This window comes from Anser cygnoides, chromosome 1, assembly GCF_040182565.1.
Source record: "Anser cygnoides isolate HZ-2024a breed goose chromosome 1, Taihu_goose_T2T_genome, whole genome shotgun sequence".
In the NCBI taxonomy this organism is placed as follows: domain Eukaryota; kingdom Metazoa; phylum Chordata; class Aves; order Anseriformes; family Anatidae; genus Anser; species Anser cygnoides.
This window is the reverse complement of record NC_089873.1, coordinates 10,320,161-10,343,607: the sequence shown is the minus strand read 5'-3', so window position 1 is coordinate 10,343,607 and position 23,447 is coordinate 10,320,161. Positions and strand designations below refer to the sequence as shown.

Sequence of the window (23,447 nt, the reverse complement as noted above, 5' to 3'; positions counted from 1 at the left end):
CCTAAGGAAGCAGAAAATTAAAGAATTTGCAGAATTCTGGTGGGTTGGACACTGTTTCACAAGTTGGCATTGCTGGGGGGCAGTAAGAACTGCTAGGCCTCAAGTTCTTAGGTCCCTGGAAAGAAAAGCCTTGCAGAGACCTCCCAAAGTACACAGGGATTCTTGGTCAGGATAATGTGCCTGGAGGTCTTTGTTTCTGGGGACTGTTTTAATAATTTGTAAGTATAAGTGAACAAGTTCTTATGCTTAGACATGTATGAGTTACTAATACATGTGAATCAAAATTGTGTTGAGTGGACAAATCTGTAAAACCTATTAAAAGAGAGAGCTTAAGAACAAAGCCCTAAAGGGAAAACAATGAAAATAAAGGTGGACTGAATAGAGAAGCAGATGTCTTTGATATGTGACTGCATTGTAAGAGATGGGAACAAGTAAGACTTACTTTGATTTAAAAAATAAAAAATAAAAAATAAAAAGCTGCAAGTCGCTCTTCAAGCAGTTCTAGCAATGTGAAATCAGTCTGTGAAATGTAGTTGCAATGCTGGGCAATGCTGCGAGGGGGCAGCCCGGCCTCTCAGTTACCACAATTTGTAGCATGAGACTGTTATTTATCATGCTATGAACTCAGTATCAATGTGATATTTGATTTCAGTATTTGAGAATGGAGGAACTGTTTTAAGGACCAGAACACCAGTATGAATCTCTATATTTTTCAGTGACTTCTCTCAACACAAGCTTTGATTTCAACCTGTATTTAAAAAAATATTCCATGAATTGCCTGATTCCCCATTTTCCATCACATACCATGCATAGCTGCTAGCTTAAACCCTGCAATAGAACTGTGAGAAAATATTATTTCATTAATTCTCTGCACTTTTCTGTGTGCTTTAACTGAACAAACATATATTCTTTTTTAAACATTATTAATTATTTTAAAAGAAGCATATTATTTAATCATTCTCCATGTGTGTATGAAAGGATATTTGAATTTTCTTTCTGTAAGCTACAGAAAGCTGGAGCTACATTCAACTGAACTTACAGCTTCCATGGCAGCTAATTTCAACTATCTTTCTGTCTTGTGAAGTTCTAAGCGTGTCAGAATTTTTTTCTAAGCATTTCCACAGTGTGGGGTTAAGTGTTGGTCATAGCCATGAATGTTTCCTCAGAAGGAGGTAGCCAATACTACCTTTAATACTACCTGGGTACATAAAATGTGCAGAGTTAGGCCACATTTTCAATTCACCTTTTCTTCTCAGTGAGGAGGCAAAACTCTGTATATTCCTGTAACTGTGCTGATATCAGTACATTTATTTGTTCTCTGTACAGGAAGCCACAGGTGAAGCTGGGTGAAGATATCAAAAAGCTGCATGTGGTTCTGACATGTTTGCAGAAAGGATTTGAAGAACTAACCATTCCTTATTTAAAAATGAAATGTGGGACACTAGTGGAGGTGCAGTTACCCTGGGAGGTGAGCTGGTGCTAAAATAGGAACAGCAGATGAATACAGGTAGTGTGTGCAGCATTATGATAACAATATTGTAGTCAGCAAACGGGAAATTTCAATCAGCAAAATAGGTTTTTATGTTAATTAGAGAAAATAAACCAAAACAGATATTTTAAATATTTATTTGTCAGACTGAAGTAACAGCCTTTATACAGCACAATTTGCATAATTTCTCAAGATACATCTTGTATACAATCACAAAAACATGACATGGATTTATACATAAAGTGAAAACTGAGACAGATTTACAAGCATTTTTGTACAATTCTCATACTGCTTTTGTTTCAGTTTTTACAACCTTTAGAACAAGCCTGTTTTTTTTTTAATTCATTGGTTTTTTTTTGTTTTTGTCTGATGAATTTGGAAGCAAAATAAAAAATAAAGAAAATTAAAAACAAAATGAATGTTAACAAACTGCCATCTATGCATGCAACATTCACTGTGGAAACATTACATTTCTTCAAGGACTAATCTTTTTTTTTGTGTGTTTTTGTGATTTTTTGTGTGTGTTTTTGGATTTTTTTTAAACATTGGGTATGCTGTACACATTGTCCGTAGCATGACAGCACACGCGCTAGTCAGCCATTGTTGAGCACCTGAGCACATCACTGAACATCTATAAGATACAATCAAATAAGGACACATTCACATGCTTGGATGTCAGATGGAGCTAATAATTTAAACTCAGATAGTTTTACAAAAATGTGTACTTATTTACAGGGTAACAAATTAAGAAAACAGCTTTCTCTCAAATCTCCTATTTTGAGTTATGGATATCTATATATAATATAACTTTTGAGCTCATCAGCATATCTGCTTATTAATATTTTTAAAATAATAAACCAAAACGTAGAAAACATCAAAATGCTTTTTATGACTTAAAGAGAGAGTATCCGGATTTGCCTATTCCATCTGTTTTCCTTCTAAAGGCAGCATGTATTCTTAAAGAGCAACAGATCCTACATGCCAGGTGTATCAAAAATTCACAAGGCATGGAGGAATAGGGTTTAAATATAATGTAGATGGATACTTACACTAAATTTCCTCTCTGTTTCATTACCTTTATAAGTTACACTCACACAAATGCAAATTTTCTCTGTTATTCACATAGGTATGTACATATCTAGATATATACTCAAATAATGGAATCTGGGACATTCAGCATTGTAGCAATGAAAATAAAGTACTTAAAAATAGTGTCAGTTATGATTCAAATAATAATTTAAAAAAATACTATTAACATCTTTATGATATCTCCATGAAACTAAATCCTAATTAAATAATCTCTATTGGGCACACACTAGCGTACAATAGAATAGATGTCTTCTTTTTCTTCATCATCATCCTCAAAGTAAGAATCAATATCAGCTGGTTACCAGCTACCATATCCCACAGCCTAACCATGCAAACACCCAGCATCCAGAAAAATAACTCAAATATTTCATAGGTCTTGATATAAAGCCAGTTTAAGTCAACAGAACAATTGTTATTGACTTTAGCTGGTTTGGATTGGGTTTTTGTTTCTTCCACACTAGATCCATGCAATGTAAAAATGTGGGTAATAATAAAGAAGCAGCACTCATTGCCCCTGGATACTATCCCTTTAGAGTGTAATGATAAAGAACTAGCTCAACATTCATCATAGAAACTCTCATGTCTAGTTTTAACCTGGAAAAAAAAAAAGTGTTTGTTTGCTGCTTATTGTATGCACAATAATAATGATAACATTAGAAATCCCTGTCATTTGTAAACACACACACTGTGCTTCTGCTCATTTTTCATTTGTTTCCACTATACAAGGGCTTGAACAAAGAAGCAGCTTCAATCTCTGTCGACTCAGCAGATTTGTGAATAAAAAAGTTTAAATACCTTTGCTATTGCCTCCCTGCAACATGCATCTTTGAAGCAACTGTAGAAATGTGTGAACTCATTAATAATCAATCACTCAGAAATGATAGAAGCTCTTGCCACATCTAAGCATTTTTGGCCAGATAACAGAAACAAAAAATAATGAGAAAAAAAGTGAAAAAAATATACTAAGATATATACAAAAAAGTAAAAAAATACTAATAGTCCTTGTTTGATAATTTTTTTAAAAAACGTTGTCACAAGAGAGTTTTTCCTGACTTCATTCATAAAACAAGAAAAAAAGGAAAAAAAGCATTCAAACATGAATCTGTGTTGCATAGTGTGATTCCAGTACAACCTAGAAATTTGGTCAAAAAAAGGAACTTGGCACACTTTGGAAGCATCCTCTGACCTCTGAATGATGCTGCCTCAAAAAAGAGAGAGTGTATGGGCCCAGGTCTGTCACTAGCCTGTCCTATGTGACATCAAAAGAGCCCTATCCTTGCTGCATCTGGCTGAGACAGTGTCTCATTCCTGACAAACTCTACTCTTTGCTTTTCATGATGGGAATCCAAAACTACCATTTCAAAATCCAGCAACATTTTGTGTATTTTTCATAGAATTAATAATGCTTGAATTAAACCAGTTGCTGACAGCTGATTAGCAGGCAAAGGTAGTTGTTCCATACAGCCACAGCTATACCAACCAACACAACTACATTATAAAAATATTGGCCACATTTGTATGTGTGTGAGAGCAAAGCATGCCTGTCTGCTTTCTCAATTAAGAGTGATGATTACAGGCTTCCCAGTAAGGCAGCGAGATAGTGCTCGTTCCTGCTGGAAATCTCCATAGCAACTACCAGCATGACTTGCTGTCTTTATAATAAATCTTAGCAAGAACAAAATTACCAGCAGTTTGTACAAAATTGCACACTTCATGGCTTGTACTTCACACAGTAATTGAAACTGGACTGTTTTTTTTTTAAAGCAAAAAAAAGCAAACAAAAAAAAATATCCCACACTATAGCCATCAGGAATGCAAAATAACCCACCAAAAGAGCAACACATCAAATATATCCACATATGATTTTTTGGTTTGATTGGGGATTTTTTTTCGTTTAAGTATTTATCATCTTATAAAAACATACACAACATCAAAACATGTAGGATGTTTACAATAACTCCAGATGACTGTTTTAAAATATATGAGAGGTAGGGTATACATATATTGGTGAAAGCATAAAATTCAACATCAAAGCACACATCCCACTTCCACTATCAGTGATGTTGTGTTTTTAAGTTATCACATAAGATTTAGATAAGACTGTTCTGCTTGCAAGTCAAGCAGGCTACCAGAAGGTTATGAACAAGTTAATGGCAGTTTTCTTGGTGTGTATCCTTATTTTTTTTCTGTTTCTTCTCATCTTCCTTTTTGATGCTGTTATTTTAAGTTGGTAAATATAAATCAAAAACTGCATGTGGGAAGTGTCTCCAGACTAATTAGTGTGGCTTTTTCATGGCCAGTCCAGCTTCTGAATGAGTTGAGCCTTATTTTTCGCTTTTTTAAGCATATATTATTTTCCAAAATAATATTTTCAATTGGTCTTGTACAACCTGTGGAAGTGTGCTACATATAATGATATTCAGAAGACATGTGAAGACAAACATTAAATGATTTGTGAAATGTCCTTATTGGTCAAGAAAAACAAAAGTCTGAAGTGCAGAATTTAGGTAATTTTCTTTTTAAATATGCAAAGGTCATGAGGTAATATTTCAAGGGAAACCACTTTCTAATGAACTGTGAAATATTAACTGACTTCTGAGTAACGAGGGGGATAATACTATATTGAACCTTGCTTTTTAAAAAAAATGCTACACTTTCAGGAATGGAAGAAAAAAGCTCTCCTTTCTTCTCCAGAAATAGTAAGAAGGAAAATGTAACACATAGACTAAACCATCCCATGCAATAGTTTTTGTCCAAAGAGAGCTAACTGCTCAGTTGCAAACCCCTGAAAACGGGACTTTGACTGTGGAAGTGTTGGTAGTCTTAAGTGTTGCAAGTTACCTTCCTATTTACTTCTTTCATAACTCAGTACTCAGATATGCACCTGAGATAGTAAGAGGATATTCTCAACTCTCCTTAATGCAAGAGCCTCCAGGCAGTAACTGTCCTTGTATCCCTTTCCTTAGATTTGAGGCAATGTTGTTACAGAGCACAGTGGGTCTACTGCTCCAAAGTGCCTACAGGATAGTCTAGAGTTCATTATCTCTGCACAGGTTTGGAATAAGACTGATTGCTGAAAAATAGAAGAACTACTTGAAATAGTTGTGCTAGTCCCCAGTGCTTAAATCTCCTCAATTCCAAACTTTGTTAAAGCTGCTGGGAAGGTGAAGTACGGTGACACTGACATCAAAACAAGATTTTTTTCTTCCTGATGTATTGCATTTTACATCTTGACATTTCTTTTTAAAACCACATCCCAAATTATAGACCATTAGTATAGTTTTTTCCTTTACATTCTAGGACAGCGGTTTATATCCATTAATACACAGAAACATATGAAACAATTGGGTCTAATTCTCCACAACATAGTACTTAAAGGAAAAAGAAAGAAGGAAAGAAGGAACATAAAATAACATTACCACTCTTACAAACACCTAGCAGTTTGTGTCAAGTGGCATAATCTCACTACAGCAAATTATCAGAGATCCTAAGTGCAGAGGAACAAGTTTGCACTTCTGATAAGTGAGATTTGGAAAGTCAGTCACCCCAGGTGCTTTTGCATAAAATGATCTCCTTCTGGTTGCACAGAAAACCAGACTGCTCTTTCCATCACACTACCTCCAGCTGCAGCTGAACTCTACATTAACACCTGCCTTCCAGCCTTCATTATTTCCTTCACAGTTACTCTCTTCACAAAGAGTCCAACAACAGAGAGCCCTCATAGCAGTCTTCATTTCAAACAGCCTCACTTTAGCTTCTGGGCTCAGTTTTTGTTGTTGTTGTTGTTGTTTTTGTTTTTTACTTTGCTGTCTCTTACAGCAAAACAAGTGTACTAGCCCTCATTTAAGTGTGCTATGTAGCCCAGAGACTGCTCTTTTCTACTTTGTATTCTGAAAGACTAGCTAAATACAATGATATCAAACTATAGTCTTGGAGTGATGCTGTTTATAGCAGACACTGAAGGTTTTGTGCCCCAAGCAGACAGCTCTGCTCAGTGTGCTTGTGTAGAGCTGACCAACAGTTTGTGCCAGTTTACTATTCTTTTCCTTAGATCCACTTTGTCAAGCCAGATATAAGCTTCCCCAATCAGTGTCTTTTTCATAAACTTCCCTCCATTGGAGACAAGCAGAATCTGGGAAAATAATAATAATTAAAAATATATGGTTATTAGTGTGCATAGTAACATGCTGTATTTGTTGGCAAACATGAAAGATTCAGAAATACTAAGCTCTGTTTTGGTACCACAGAAGAGGATACAAACACTGACAACAACGTTTCGTGTACAGTCAACTTCCCAACAGAAAGGAAACCCAATGAAAATTGGACTTTCCCCTTCTTCTGTTTTATTGTCATGGGATGTAGCAACTAGAAGATGACAGTCTTTAACTTTAGTGAGCAATTTGTTCATTTGCTGGTTGCCAAAGACAAATATGAGGTCAAGTATTAAGTTACAGGTTAAAGCTTTTTGCAGCCATTGTACCATCCCTTTTAAAGTCATGGATGTTAGAGGGTGCGTTATATATAAACTATAACTCAAAACAGAATAGAGTGTGAGAAAGTCCAGAGTTTTGGCTTCTGATGTGAGTAAGATGTCTAAACTAAAACTTAGAGTTGCTCTGGAATCTCATCCCTGCTGTGTGCAGGGATGCCCAGCAAAGTTGTTGATGCCCCATGCCTGGAGGTGTTCAAGACCAGGTTGGATGAGGCCCTGGGCAACCTGATCTAGTGGGTGGCATCCCTGTCCATGGCAGGTGTGGGTTGTGTGGAACTAAATGATTTTTAAGGTCCCTTTCAACCCAAGCCTTTCTATGACTCTATGATTCTGAGTTCTATGATTCTGTGTCTCTGCTGAGAGCCACAGTATTGATTACATGATGCATCAGCCACACAGAGTGGGAAGGGAAAGTATTAGACCAGGGAACTTGTGTGAGCTATGCAGACGGGGTGTTCAAGACCCTCCCAGATTATCATTCAGGCACCATTTTTTCCAGCTAAGCAGTTTAATGTCATACAATCAACAGCCATCTTCTCTACAGGGGAACTACAAGCCTGTCAGTCTGACCTCAGTGTCAGGGAAGGTCATGAAGCAGATCATCTTGAGTGCCGTTACATTGTACATACGGGAAAACAGAAACAGTGTGGCCTGCAGGACTAGGGAAGTGATTGTCCCCCTGTACCCGGCTCTGGTGAGGCTGCACCTCTAGTATTGTGTTCAGTTTTGGGCCCCTTTGTCCCAGTCCAGTTTGGGGAGGACATCGAGGTGCTCGAGTGTGTCCAGAGAAGGGCAACGATGCTGGTGAGGGGTCTGGAAAACAAGTCTTACGAGGAGAGGCTGAGGGAGCTGGGCTTGTTTAGCCTGGAGAAGAGGAGGCTCGGGGTGACCTTATCGCTCTATACAGGTACCTTAAAGGAGGCTGTAGTGAGGTGGGGATTGGTCTATTCTCCCACGTGCCCAGTGATAGGATGAGGGGGAATGGGCTAAAGTTGCGCCAGGGGAGGTTTAGTTTGGATATTAGGAAAAACTTCTTTACGGAAAGGGTTGTTAGGCACTGGAATGGGCTGCCCAGGGAAGTGGTTGAGTCACCATCCCTGGAGGTCTTTAAAAGATGTTTAGACGTAGAGTTTAGTGTTATGGTTTAGTGGAGGACTTGCTAGTGTTAGGTCAGAGGTTGGACTAGGTGATCCTGGAGGTCTCTTCCAACCTAAATGATTTTGTGATTCTGTGAGAAACAGGTGATCAGGCCTAGTCAGCATGGGTTTATGAAAGGGAGTTCCTGCTTGACTAACCTGATCTCTTTTTGTGACAAGGTGACCCACCTAGTGGACAAGGGAAAGTCTGTGGGTGTTGTCTACCTAGACTTCAGTAAAGTATTTGGCACTATTTCCCACAGTATTCTCCTGAAGAAACTGGCTGCTCATGGCTCGGATGGGCATTCATTTCACTGGATAAAAACTGACTGGGTGGCTGGGTCAAAAGTGTTGTAGTGAATGGAAGTAGATAGAGTTGGCAGCTGGTCACAAGTGGCATCCCCCAGAGCTCAGTACTGAGGCCAATTCTCTTTAATATCTTTATCAGTTATCTGAATGTAGAGGTCAAGTGCACCCTCAGTAAGTTTGCAAACAACACCAAGTTGGGCGGGAGTGTTGATCTGCTTGAGAGTAGGAAAGCTCTGTAGGGGGATATGGATAGACTGGATTGATGGCCTGAGGCCAACTGTATGTGGTTCAACGAGGCCAAATAACATGTCCTGCACTTGAGGCACAACAACCCCAATGCAATGCTACAGGCTGGGGGAAGAGTGGCTGGAAAGCTGCCTGGCAGAACGAGACCTGGGGGTATTGGCCGATAGTTGGTTGAATACGAACCAGCAGTGTGCCCAGGTCACCAAGAAGGCCAATGGCATCCTGGCTTGTATGAGAAATAGTGTGGACAGCAGGACTAGGGAAACGATTGTCCCCTTTTACTCAGCTCTGGTGAAGCTGCATCTTGAATACTGTGTTCAGTTTAGGGCCCCTCACTACAAGAAGGACATCAAGGTGCTAGATCATGTCCAAAGAAGGGCAACGAAGCTGGTGAAGAATCTGGAGAACAAGCCTTATGAGGAGTGGCTGAAGGAACTGGGGTTATTTAGCCTAGAGAAAAGGACGTTCAGGAGAGATCTTATCACTCTCTAAAACTAAGCTGTGGTGATGTGTATCAGTCTCTTCTCCCAAGCAACTAGCAATAGGACAAGAGGAAATGGCTTCAAGTTGCTCCAGGGGAGGTTTAGGTTGGATATTAAGAAAAGTTTCTTCACTGAAAGGGTTGTGAAGCATTGGAACAGGCTGCCCAAGGATGTAGTTGAGTCACCATCCCTGGAAGTCTTCAAAAGATGTGCAGATGTGGTGCTTAGGGATGGGGTGTAGTGGTAGAGTTGGCAGTGCTAGGTTAGCAGTTGGACTAGATGATCTCAGAGGTCTTTTCCAACCTAAGTGATTCTATGATTCTATGACCTGATTAATTCTTTGGATTTATAGGTTCTTTTTAGGTGTTTCTGGAAGGAATACATTTAATAATAGATATGCTTCAGAGGGGTGAGTTATCAATCAGATAATTTCTAGCATTTCTTAATTTTTGATTAACCAAATTAACAATCTCAATACTTTTATATTTTATCAACTGTTTTCCAAAAAGAAAAAGAACTTATTAAAAAGAGGAATTTCCATGATAGGATTAGCAGCAGGTTAGTAATATTCACAGTCACTGAGCAGAGCTCAGGCAATGAGCAACTGAGGTAACTGATAACAGTAGGAGGCTATCACCCTCCATGTGAACCAGCAGAGGAGAAAATGGGGCATTTTGTTGCTTGGTTTCACAGATCTAGGCTAACAGCAGAAGAATGGCAGAACTGAAGAAATTTGTACTCCACAGAGATTTTGAAGACCATACAGTACATAGACATTTAACAGAACAGTAGAGCTAGAGTTTCCAGTAATCAAGAATATTAACATTTCTGAACATTTTTCATTCTGATTTGGGAAACAAAGTAAAAAATTGCAAACTTTACAACAGAAAAAAAAATAAAAAAGAACAAAGAAAAAGAAAAAAGAAAAAAAGAAAAAAGAAAGAGGGAGAAAGAAATTTACAGTCATTTTACTGGATGAGTTCCCCAGTTCACTTGCCAGTTTTAATATCAATTGGCACAGAAGATACTTATCTGGACAGCTTGGACACCTCCATGTATCTCAGTCAACAGGTTTGATGAGGGAGGACCAAATAAGGGAGCAATAGGCACAGAACTATTAGAGAACCCCGCTGCATTCATCAGAAAGCCTGTCTCTGGGGAAACCAGGTAGCTGTGTCTTTTACTAGCGGCTTTCTATGTCACTTGGTTCAGTGTCTCCTGAAAGTGTGGATGGCCCAGAAGCTGGCAAAACATCTGTGAAAAACATTCTTCTGGGCTTTTTTGATTACCATCACATAGAACATTCTGTATTTCTAATTGCAGCCAGCTAGTCAGCCAGGAGCCAGCTAGGAATAAGGCAAAGCAGCCAAGAGCCCAGTGCTTTCCAGAAGGGTCCCAGGTGGGTTGCCAAGGAACAGGGAAATCAAGAAAGTGAGCTGCCAGGGGCTGAGGCAAATGCCTGTCTGAAACCTGTCAAAATGTTTTCTGCAGAATGTTTTGATTCTGTCACACCAACACTTTTGGGACAGAAAAAATTTCTAACAGAAATTTTCTGTCACTTCTGTCCTTGATTCTTTTCTCCATTCCTCCCAGCTGGATCCCTAAAATCTGTCGTCTTTAGCTTGTTTCTTCTCCCAGCATTGTTTCTTTCCTGCTCCGGGCTTTAAATTCCAGCCTTGTTATCCTGATTGAGCTAGTCTCAATTTCTAATGCTCAGATGATTTTTTGTTTTCTCATTCCCAATACTCTTGACCAGCCAAGTCTAGCTTCTTTTTTTCTCTCTCCCCCTTTCCCCCCCCTTTTTTTTTCTTTATCTCTCTACTGATTTTTGGAGTGCAGAACCTTTTCCTAACTCCTGCCTGTAGCTGATTCTCATCTCTCTTCACAATGTTCTTTATATGATTGCCATGTTCAGTTTCCTCTTATTCCCTCTCCCTTGTGTTATTTTCTTCCCCTAGCTCCTAGCTCCATTTTTGCTCTGTACATTCTGTTTTGGTTTCCTTTTCTTCTTGTCCAAATCTCTGTTGACAATGTCCATCTCTTTGACCCTACATATTCATCACTCTCAAATTCAGCATTCAAATCAGCCAGTTTCATGCTTTCCAGTAGGAACAGATTGACTGATAGGCACGATGAATATATAAAAACAGATGTACTGAGTCAGACCAAAGATCTCTCCAGGCAAGTGTTCTGCTTCCAAAAAGTGTACAAGGCAGTACACTGCGTATGCACAGCAGAAGAACAATCATGTAGTGGAACATTCCCAAGATACCTACTACATTCTATGGATCATTGACTTCCTGACTCACAAGTAGCATGTTTGTATTAATAGTCTATGACAATTTTTTCCCATGAATTTGTCCAGTCATTTTCTCCAGGTACTTTTTTCATGAAAACATTTAGCATCCACAATAGCTTATTGTGACAGATTTTACAGCTTAGACCCCGAGCTGCATGAAGAAGTAACATCTTGTTTTAAACTTGCTGTTTGCTAGTTTTTCTTGAGACCCTCCAGTTCTGTACTCAAGGACAGGGAAAGCAAATTTCCATGACAGTTATGTAAAAGACAATGAAAAACAGAAAGCCTTTTTTTTTTTTTTTTTTTAGGTAAAGTGTGCTGCATCAGTGCATATCAAAATGCTTCTGAGGAAATGTTGCTAAATCTCAGGCTGATTGTTCCTATGGCTACCTTCCTAGTATCCCTTACTCCTTAACAATTTGATGGCTCATTTTCCCACAGGACTCTGTGGGTTCTTCTTTTTTGGGTTCAATCCTTTGAACTACCTCTGGAAGCATAGTTTTTACAGCAATGTTAGCTCTTAAATTTTGACAAGACTTTATTGATCACTCCGGATTTTCCCATTTAACATATAACATCTTTAATACATATACTTAATCTATTTAATCAATAATCATTTCAGAATGCCTTAACAGAGGGAAAACAGCATCTGTTTTTGTTGGTGTCTTTTTCTAAGCAACTTCCATTTTAGTTTTAATTTTAACAATGCAACCAATAAGCATAATGTAGGCATATAGATATCCAATCTAAGGTTAGTAATCAAAACCTACTTGTCTTGTTTAAGTCAGTCATCCAGATTTAAAGGTATATCTGGCAGATGCTGGTACACCCAATCATTCCCTCCATTTGCTTTTAAGATTAGCACGCAGATACCACTAGAATTGCCCACCATCTCCACCGACTAGATGAAGCCTGAGTAATTGGTTTAGCTATCTACTCATGTGAAAGTTCATGAAAGTAGATAAAGTGAATCCTACCCCTCCAAATAACCATATATAACCAAGTGATCAAATCTGCCTTAACAGAAGAAGCACTATTCCTGAATTCCCACCTAAAGAAATAAAAAATAAAATAAAATAAAATAAAATAAAATAAAATAATAAAAAAATAATTTGATGTGCCACAGATGAAAAATAGAAATACACAGACCAAAATCCCCTTTACAAACATACACAGGGAATATTTGCTTGGCATAATCTGTGATTCTACAATGGCTGAATTTATGATTATTGTGTCTGATTCTAGGCATCACAACCTTTAAAGAAGATGATGAAAGAATGAAAAAATGTATTTAAGCAACAGACATATCTAAGAAATCTGGATTATTTAATCTAGAAAAAGAGAGAGGAGAAATATAACAACCTTTCTGTATGAAGACTTTTTTTTTTTTTTTTTTTTAATAAAAAGAGTGGTTATCCATTTTCCTGTGTGTTCTTAGAGGATACTTAAGGATAAGTAAGCTTGATTAAAAATAGGGCATATTTAAGTTAGATAATACACTAAACTTCCCAAATATATAGACAAATATTTTTTGGAAGACATGTATAATTTCCTTCTCTAGGGGATTTTAAGAACAGGTCAAACCTTACGTTTTCAGATTTGGTCTATAAATATTCTTCCTTAGTGTGGGGGGTGATGGATTAAATAATCATATTAAGTCTCCTCCATCTCCATATTCTCATTATTACATAATTGTGTTATTTCCTATGTAATTTTCTCTTTTCAGCAGACAACTGGGATAGAAAATTGATCTCAAATGCCCATAACACAGAATGGACAACAAACAAAATTAGGTTTTAATAAGATGCAGAATTACCTGAAGAGAATGCCCAGCAGGACTCAAACTAAATCTAAATGTTTCATTGAACGAAGGCTCTCGGTCATGCCTGCATACTCTGGTTTTCTTCTTAATTACTCTCTTTTGTGTAGAGATATTGACAACATACAGCTTCACATACAGGTCTGTGGAATTCAACAGCAATTCAACAAGTTAAATACAAAACCTTCTAAGTAAACTTTTTTGTTAATGATTTCAGTGCAGGGGGAATATTGAGAAGAAACAGAACAAGGTACTCTACAGAGCCATGTTCTGGTCTCATTCACATTGCTTAAAAATGGAACTACCCTACTAAATCCAAGGAAATTACTTCATGCTTACAACATTGTCAAAAAAAGAACAAATAACTTGATGTCTTCATGTGTGTATGAAAATATTACGAACGTAAGTTTTTAGTTTTTAGTAAGCTTTTTCACCAAAATTTTCACTAAATATCATTGTTTTTTTATAACCTGAGGTGTTATCATTTTTCTTGAAGTTAAAAAAGGATTAATTTTTAACAATCAGAAGCACATTAAAAAGAAGATTAACTTCTGAGAGTTAATTTGCTTCTATAAAATGATTTTACTTTCATTAAAGTTATTCATAGGAGCAAAGAACACTTCAAAAGATATCCTATAGAATATATCATACTGATTAGGAAGCAATTTTCTTTCCCATTTTAATGGTGTTGTTAAAAGACTTCAGATACATCCTACTTAATGTTTTAATAGTATTGTGAAGTTGGTTTCTTTGTAATACCTGGTAGATGATCTGGAGATTTAAATTTGTATGTGATATTTCTGCACTGAAGGATTTCTACTATCAGCTGTTCTCCATCTGTCTTCATTTCCTTTTTTAATGCAATCTTGATTTCACCCATAACCTGTGTTTTACCTGGAAGAGCAGGAAAAAAAAAAAAATCTCATTAAAGTAAATGAAAAATGAATGTACCTTAAATAATGTGAAAAGAAGTAAAAATTTCTGTTTCGTTGCTGGTTTGGGTTTTGATTTTTTTTTTCTCCATTTTTGATTTGGTTTGGTTTGGGTTTGTTTGTTTTAGGACAGATTATAGTATTTAGGGGTATTCAGGAGTATTAAGGATAATGTTTTGCTAGGATGAACAAATTGTAGATACATGCAGTACACTTGCATAAACAGATTATGTGCTTCAGAGTGTATTTGCTTCAGAGGAACTTTGTTCAAAAGAATATAAATTTCACTGAAAGTCATAACAAGTCGTAATGATCACTACAAATCACCTGTTCAGAAGACTTTACTACAAGATTCAGAAGTTATCTAGTTTTTAAAACAAACAAACAATGTTTAATAGGGTGTTGAAAAGTAAGATTCTGAAAGGCAATGAATTAAGACATTGGTGAAGTTAGCATTTCACCTTCTTCCTTGTATGGAGCAATATTATTTACATAATTTAAAGGAAAGTACTCACTGTGACCTTTACAAGTAACTGATTTCTTTTCTTATGGGGACAGAAATACAAGCCCATTGTTTCTACAGTGTATGGATTTTTCTCTAAATCAGTCCAGAGATGGAGATAAGGCACAGAATGAAATTTAGGCAGAGCTGTTTTGCCTTTCCCCTGCAAGACTGTATCAAGGCCAGACAGAGCACACTAGGGCTACATAGTCTAACTGACTGCAGTGGTACAAGCAGAGCCCAAGTCCTCACCACAATGCTGTCTATAATAGCATCATGCCATAATAGCATCTGTGCTTCTATATCTATATTTCTGCTACTGTAAAATATTTTTTCACCTTCCTCTTCTCTTTAGACATTAGTGGAAAAACAGTCAAGCTTCTGGAAGTCTTTGGGATCTAGTTTCTGGTGACAACATGCTGAAGATTTAACACATTACCAGGAAATTCTAGAGGCTGGTGCCAAGATGTTGCAAGGAGCAAAGCAATTCTGAAGAAATTAAATAATTATGATACATCTGAAGAACCTTCTCTCTTAAAGAGTAGAAAGCTACCAGGCAACATTTAGAGATTACTTGCATGTATCTGAAATGTATAACCAAATTTAAATGATCTCTCACTAAAGAATCCAGGTGCTATTTCACAAATGTCCATGAACAATCATACGTTCTGTTGTTTTTCCTCTATAAAATATTTTTGGGGATCATGAAGAAAAATTAATTAGAAATAATCACAACTACAACCTGGCCCCTCAAACTTCCTCACAAATTGAAGCTGGAATCTGACTTAGTTACAGTCAATAACAAATTTGCAATTGGGTTTCAGCTGGATCAATGTTTCACCCATAGTCTATAAGGTGGAAGAGGACCTTTTAGTAGGCAAGTGATTCTTTCATTATATTTAAAATTCCAAAAACCATTCCTATATGTTTGAACATGCAGTGGTAGGATCTTGCTTTCTGTTATGTGCTTGTGCAAAGAGAACAGAGTCTGCAGCTTTTGGTGGTAGCAACAAAGATCATTGGGATCAAAGAAGGAAAGGCTAAAAATGTCTCTGTTTTTCGTTAATTGGTTCCATCAGGTGTGTCATCAAGTTTTAATGTCCTTGCTTTGGAAAATGCTGAGTGTCTAATGGGTCTAGTCTGGCTAAACTGTGGATTTTGAATGACTGGAAACAGATAGAGGAAAATAAATAAATAAATAAATATTAAATCCTCTACACTGTGGATAAACTACTAAATAACACTGTGACATATCTGACTGAAAGATGCTGCATAAGTATGGCTTTTTGATCAGTATTGATTCCTGCACTGACTCCAATGATTGATTTTGAAAAGACTCCAGCATAACCTAACGTCAGTTTCAGGCAGTCAGGCAATAGTTAACCACAGCCTTCCCTAAGAAATTTTCTAGGGTTATTTATTTTACCTTATTCCCTCTCTGTCCTTTAAGATTTATTCACAGTATTTGATAGGATATCTTTCTTGATTACCTTAGCACCTTAGCACTTTTTTTTTTTTCACTTACATGTGCTTTCAACCTAAAATGAGATAAGGTGGGTAGGATGCTATCTATGACTCTGAAAGCTAGAAAAAAGGAGAAATGCTTAGAATGTGATTGAAAATTCCAGTGCCATATCTCAGTATGTGGAAATTTTCCATAGACTATTCTGTATCCCCAGTTACTCTTTACGACAAACAATCCTGCTGCACTACTTAGGCCTCATGGGGAAAATAATGATCTCCAGCTGTGAGCACATGACGCATGATAGCTCTCTTGTGCTTCCATACTAATTTTCATTTCTCCCACAGCATGCAAGGAAAAAGCCTTACCACCAGCTTTATGATACATTGCACTAAAATAATCCACCACTTTAAATCCTAGCAGAATTTTGAATAGTCAGGAGAAATTCCTTTTCGTTCCATTCCTTGACATTTTTCCTCTTTTTCATGTACTTTCACAACATCTGTCCTTTGACAGGTCCATAAGAGTAACTCAAATCTACATTGGTCTGTGGATTTGATTCTTTACAAGGATATATATATATATATAAAGAAACAAACTAATGAGGGGAAGTCTTAATATAGGGCTGTTTATGAGCTGTTGAGAAAGTTCACAGATAGCCAAGGTGGACATGAATGCACTTTGATATAGCAGAAATGATGTTTCTTGGGATGTCATGTAATGGGATGACCTTGAGGATTCCACTGGTAAGAATATCTCAAAATATAGTGCCCAGGTGTAAGCTTTTGCATTTTCTATAATTTTAGGAAACATCAGTAATAACTGATGTATGAATAGAATTGATTGTGGATATTTTGCTAATGATCACATGATGATAAGCAAATGTTACAGTGTAAAAAGCATTTAATATATTTCTACGAAAGCACTAATATAGCTTTTTAAAACAGTGGAAAAACATTTAAAATTTCAATATTACTGTTTGCTTGGAAAAAAAAAAGAATTACAGATGAAACAGGTGCAAACTAGGATTATCACAGAGGCTAAGAACCATATAATAAAATATTTAAAAATTACTTTCTAATATAGCCAACAGTCAATGGCTGGATGGAAAAACAAAAACAAAAAAAAGTGCAATTGCTTTACATAAACATATGATGAAGCAAATATTGACAGGAACAGTCTATATGCAAACTGATTTTGTGTTATATTTTACATTTTACATATATATCAAACACAATCTTACTGATATTAAAGCAAGAAGACCAGAGTATTGTGTTCACATTAGGAACACGTTAACAGTAGCTAAAAAAATCTTTGAATACATAGCTATGACTAAACATTTTGGTGTTGTTTTGTTTGTTTGTTTGTTTTATCTGAGAGAGCACTTCTTTTTAGGGGACGGGACTTAATACAAATCCATTAGCAATTAAAATGGTTAATTAACTAAATTACTACATGGTATTTTGAGAAGTTTAGAGGTTTGAATTTGCCATTGGGATGGAAAAACAAGCTGTTACTCTTGCAGAACTATCACACTCTATGCTGTCAAAGGTTAATTAGTTCTGTTATTACTCTTAAATTACTACTTCTGTAAATCAAGGGATGTATCACTGACAATCACTGTGTACTGCTGACCATCGCTATTTGAAATTATGTAAAAATAGTAAATTAAATTTCAGCTTCCAAGGATTGATTACTATGGATTGTGCTGCCCTAACTCTTTGATCATATGCCTGCTGCCCACCCATATTACCCAAGACAGCAGTAAATAGCTGTCTTCAGTTGGTCCACGTTATCAAGGCTCATTCAGCAATACATGTAAATGACCGGGTAAGTTTCACTGACATGAATTTTGTCTGGTTCATTTGTCTAAATTTAAATGTCTGAGCTGATTTACACATTTATCTTAAAATAAGTTGAATTGCCTTCTGAGATTGACTATGTCTATCAGCATAGATGGATCAAGGGTGAGTAGGTTAAACTTGGAAATTTCAATAAAAGATGTCTAAATGCTGCTACATGATGAGCATCTGCTAGAGTTATTTGCTGAATGGATGACAGATGGCCAGAAAACAGAATTAAGAAAATACGTAAACAGATATTTTGTCCCATGGTGGTGTATAAGTTAGTACAAGCTCCTTCTGTTCCAGTCTAGTGACTTGGAATATTAAAAGTAGTTGAATTAGAAATAAAATAGTAGAGATGATAAAGATATATACAAACACTCCCCAGAATTTTCAGCTTTCCAAAAGAACTATGTAATACAATTATTGTTTCCAAAATAGGCAGAAAATGCTCTTCTGGAGCTTGCAAGAGCCCTGCACTTTATGCCAAAGGATTTAGAGTCACAGAAAACTCCTTCTGAAAAGCTTCCTGAGTGTGGCAATGTTAATTTTGAGTTATGATTTTCTTTATATATGTTCTTTAAAACCCAATCATCCTATTATGCAATTGAAGAACTGAGATGCTAGAAAAAAATAAGCATGACAAAGAAAACAAGCAAAAAAAATGAACAAGAAGCCAACTATAAACCAAAACCAGCTTTACTTTCCTACACTTTGTGGCTACAGTCTACAGGATTAGCATGCCTTATCCACCATGCATGTACACGAGATGCAAAGATAGCCATGGTTTCTTTTAGCAGGATTGCTCCTCCTGTTTTTTGTTTTGTGCGCACTTTGAGAGATGGCTGCATTTTAAAGTGTAAGAGTGTAAAAAACATATGCTCTTACAGGACCAGTCTTCAAATCCTACTGGAAAATTGTACTGTTTATTCACAAGAAACAGGAAAGCAAAGTATTGCACATTACTGATCAGCAGGCAAGGTTTATTTCTACAATTTCTGATTAGGAATATTCATGTTACATCCACATTTCTGAAGGCAATCTAGGTATTTCCTAGACAGCAATCTCAGGTTTCCAAACACTGGTGCACAACAGCATCTTGCAGCTGACTGCTGCAGACAAGCACCCTCTATAGAAAACCAAACACATTCACACTGCTTTGTCATTATACCTGTGTCTTCTGATCCACCTTCATGTTGCCTTGTGGTCCAGGAACACAAAAGTTAATTTTCTGATGACAGGCAGGGAGAACCTGAGATAATTAGTTTCTTACTGTAGCCTGATTTTGATGGTGTATGGACAGCATGAAGCTATCATATGGAATGGAAAGGAAAATGGAGCATTTTGTGGTGCAGGACTAGCTGTGTTAGTGCTGACAGTTGTTATAGAACACAAGGAAACAAACATGTCCTCCACTCTGTTGAGAGATGAGCATGTTGTCTCCAGAACCAGAGTCAGTCTTAGAGAGAACAAATTGGTCTGTGCTAAAAGGAATCCCAGGAGAAAATTAAAATAATTCAACATGAAAATCAAGGAATCCGCATCAGGGAATCAGCCAAGGAGGGAAATTCTGTGACAGTACGAATGTCTGTTATGAGACTGTATGATGCACCTCTGTGCATGTTCACCTGGGGAAGGTTTGGGTATAAGAAGCCTCCACAGATTTTTACAGCAGAGGAAACTTGTATTTGGTACTTGTCTTGTTTTGGGTATGTGTTCCCTACTAGTAAAATCAAGTGAATGAACTCTGTCACCCAACTTGCCTTAAAAGCATTTGAGTATAATGTGAAATACAGCTCCTTCTGAATCTGCTGCGTTTATAATTCTGAAAGTGTATGTAATAAACCTCAGAATTTCCATAATCTTTCAGTGTGAGATGAAGAGATGAGTAATAGCATTGTGTCATCATAGGCATATGATCAAAAATAAAGAATTCTTTTTTAGAACTAACTTCATTTCCTTAGGTCTTCATCTGTTTTGATACCCTGAGAGATTAAACTAATGAATATCTGAGAGCTCTGTGTATTGTTCATTGACAGAATGTGGGTATTTCCTTGCGGTACTTTACCACCTTTTGTCTCATAGGTATCTAGTGACCTGGAAATGGTACAGCTATAGTTATCTCTAACACTGTGTAATGACACACAATGTCTTCCAGAACTGAGCAACTCAAATGCTGCTTACATAGCTGTATTGCTTAAATCAATAACATTTTGGTTTCAGCTATATTAGGATATGATCATAATATTTAGAAGATTAAAATTTGTAGTACCATGGCATAAAATCTAAGAAATCCAAGGTGCGTTCTTGAGCACTTGATTTGAAAAAGGAAATTGTACAGAGCTGCAAGGAAACTGTAAATATGGGAAATCATTAGAGAGGCTAAAATCTATGCCTAGTTCAATCTCCTGTCTCTTACTAGTTCTCTGTGATCTTAGACTTATTCTCTGTGCCTGATCTCAGAGATGGAGATAATAACACCCACTTCTCTAACTGAGATTTTTTTGGTTTTATTAACTGCAGTTGGGTATATTTTAAAGAGAGTAATGTAATGCTTTGATAATGTAAACATGAACAGGACTTCAGCGTATGATCCCTAATCCTATGACAAAATATGAAGACCTAAATAGGCGGATGAGGATCCATACCAATATTATGGCCACAAAATGGATCACAGGAAGTTCTGCACCAACATGCGAAAGAAGCTCTTCATGGTAAGGGTGACAGAGCACTGGAACAGGCTGCCCAAGGAGGTTGTGGAGTCTCCTTCTCTGGAGATATTCAAGGCCCGTCTGGATGCCTACCTGTGCAACCTGCTCTAGGGAACCTGCTTTGGCAGGGGGGTTGGACCCAATGATCTCTGGAGGTCCCTTCCAACCCCTACAATTCTACAGTTCTGTGATTAGATTTCCCTCCACCCACAATCCATGGAGCTTGCACAAACAGAATCTTCTGTCTACCAAAGAGTGCTGTTGTAGCACGAATTATTTCTGCAGGATTCTTTTAACTCTATCTTGAGAACCAGAAGTCCATCTTCCAATAGACAGCTGTGCTTCAGCAAAGCAAGATATCATCTTATTGCATAAAATAATTCAGCATTACTGCGAATACTCACCATTTATTATTTACATTGTAGTATTAGAGTTAAACAATTGCAGCTGAAGGTAAAGCAGAAGGGTATTCACTACCAGTTTAAAACTAGATATGTCAAGAATCCAAAATATCAACCCAAACCTTCCAATATTTGTTTAGGTAAACCTTTTTTTTTAAAATAAATAAATAAATAAATATCTTTCCAGTTACTTGCTGTACCAGCTGTTTGGTTTCATAATGCCTTTCATCCTCTTGTTGTGACAAGTTACTGGTAAAGATGTTGTAAAATAATGATGGATGAGCTTTGTAAAAAATGCATCCCAATGTTTTCAGGCTCCAAACTTTTCTGTCCTTTTGAGGTCTTTACATTACCTAGTTTCTGTCTTTCACCTTTCTCCCACATATTTTTTCCTCCCTTGAAAACTACTACAATTTTCTCTGTAGGCTGGATTCATCTTTGTGCACCCTACTGTAAGAAAAATCAGACATCTAATAAAACCTTAACTACTACCTCCTGTCTTATAGTACTTTAAATAGATGCCATTGGGTTTACTGGCATAGGACTGGCTCAATGATTATTCTCCCCAGCTCCACAGATGAGTCTAGATACATGCTGGTCTCTATACAGTGCTCTCAAAAGGTCCCAGGACAAACTAAAGCTCAGATTATGGCCACCTCTTTTTTCTCTGCTCCGAAGAGGTATTGCAGATGCTGTGTCCCTGGCATATGTTGTCTTCTCTCACGTGCCTATATGAAGGCTAGGTGTTACTATGTATGAAGGACTCAGATGTTATTACAAATTATTCCCTCCTTTATCTGATGTATACAGGGATACTATGTGCAGTTAGTCATGCTCTTCTGGAATGAGGGGAGAAATGTTATCATGTCCCAGCAAATGTGTTCTCTGTGGGATCCAGAGGTGCTCTGTGCTGGGAGCAAGAGAGCTGCTCTCTCTTTTCCCTTCCCTCTCCTTACCCAGAAGACTTGAGCTGCTTTGAGCAGACTGTACATTATAAGACAAGCAAAGAAGATTAAGGTTTTTCATTAATATTTCCCTGTCTCCTCTGATGTGATGTGCATGCAATCATGTAAGGAGGGAAAGGAGAAGAATTAAGGAACTTTGCTCACAGCAAACACAATTTACAATTTTGTGGGTAGTGTGAATGGCTGGCTTTAAGGCTCAAGCATACGAACAAGCTGACAATTTTATATTATGATTTCTAGAGACATTCACACTGCCCAAAGAATTTTGAATATACCAATGCAGAAATTTAGCCTGTATGCCCAAAATTCTAAGTAGGATTAAAAAAAAGGCTATTTGAAGGGGTATATTGTTAAGCCTTCTCTTCTCCTTTCTTTTCATTTCCTTTCACATAAAACAAAACAATTTTGCAAAATACATTTTTGAAAATAGACAAAGCCTTTTGAGATTTTGAGATGTGAAATCTTTCCCAGAACAAAATAATATCTGTTCCATTTTTTGTGTATGTTCCTCTGTTTTAGACATTATATTTTATTTTATTTTTTTTTTTTAAGAAAAAAAAAAGGACAAAAATAATGCTGGCTCTGGACTGATGCCATGTGTAAAAACTCTTGAAATGAAGTAAAGTGATTTTAAAAATTGTGGGAATATAACACAGGTACTTCACAAATGCTCAAATACGAAAAAAATCCCAGATGTACCAATTCAATTTCAACTGGATTTATTTTCATCATGTGGCATTCTAAAATGTTGTAGCAAAAACTAGGGTAAGTAAGAGGTTACTGGGACAGTAAGATTAGAGGAGATGAACTACAAGAGAAAGTTTCATTAGTGTCAGAAGGTCAGTGGCTGAATTCATAGTATCGGGGATCAGAGATTGCTGCAGAAAAGTTTTTTTTTCAGTGTTTTAGTGAGACTGTCCCTAGTACCATAGGGGCATTTGGAAGAAATGGAGGCAAAATCATAGCTGTAACTATCATATTCAACAAATTTAGATGACAAGAGATAACTACACATATTGTTTTCAGTGACAAAGATGAATACAGAATACCTGTATTTGAAGAAAGGTAGGTAGATGTAGGATAATAGTGGGATGAGGAAATCAAGAGAGTTGCAGAACTAATTTCCTACTGGATACCACTGCTTATTTATACTTTTGTGGAAGGGAAGCCTTATATTCTGAGCTAATTATTCTAACATTCTCCCTTCGATACTTTCAAATTCCTGAATTCCTCAAAATTCAGCTTTGGTTTACAATAATATATTAGTGA

General features: G+C 36.8%; 1 protein-coding gene across 5 annotated transcripts in view; it reads right to left on the bottom strand.

Annotated features, from left to right (window-relative positions):
* Positions 1–1,610: 1,610 nt before the first annotated feature.
* The window catches only part of PCLO (piccolo presynaptic cytomatrix protein), a 370,143-nt gene continuing 348,306 nt past the window's right edge, over positions 1,611–23,447 (bottom strand). For all 5 annotated transcript variants that reach the window (XM_048062703.2, XM_013180418.3, XM_048062702.2 and 2 more), the window contains 3 exons: positions 14,121–14,255; positions 13,359–13,504; positions 1,611–6,710 (listed from right to left, as the gene is read on the bottom strand). In XM_048062703.2, the coding sequence (XP_047918660.2) occupies positions 6,570–6,710; positions 13,359–13,504; positions 14,121–14,255 (422 nt within the window). In that variant the 3' untranslated portion in view covers positions 1,611–6,569. The remainder of the gene's footprint in view (positions 6,711–13,358; positions 13,505–14,120; positions 14,256–23,447) is intronic.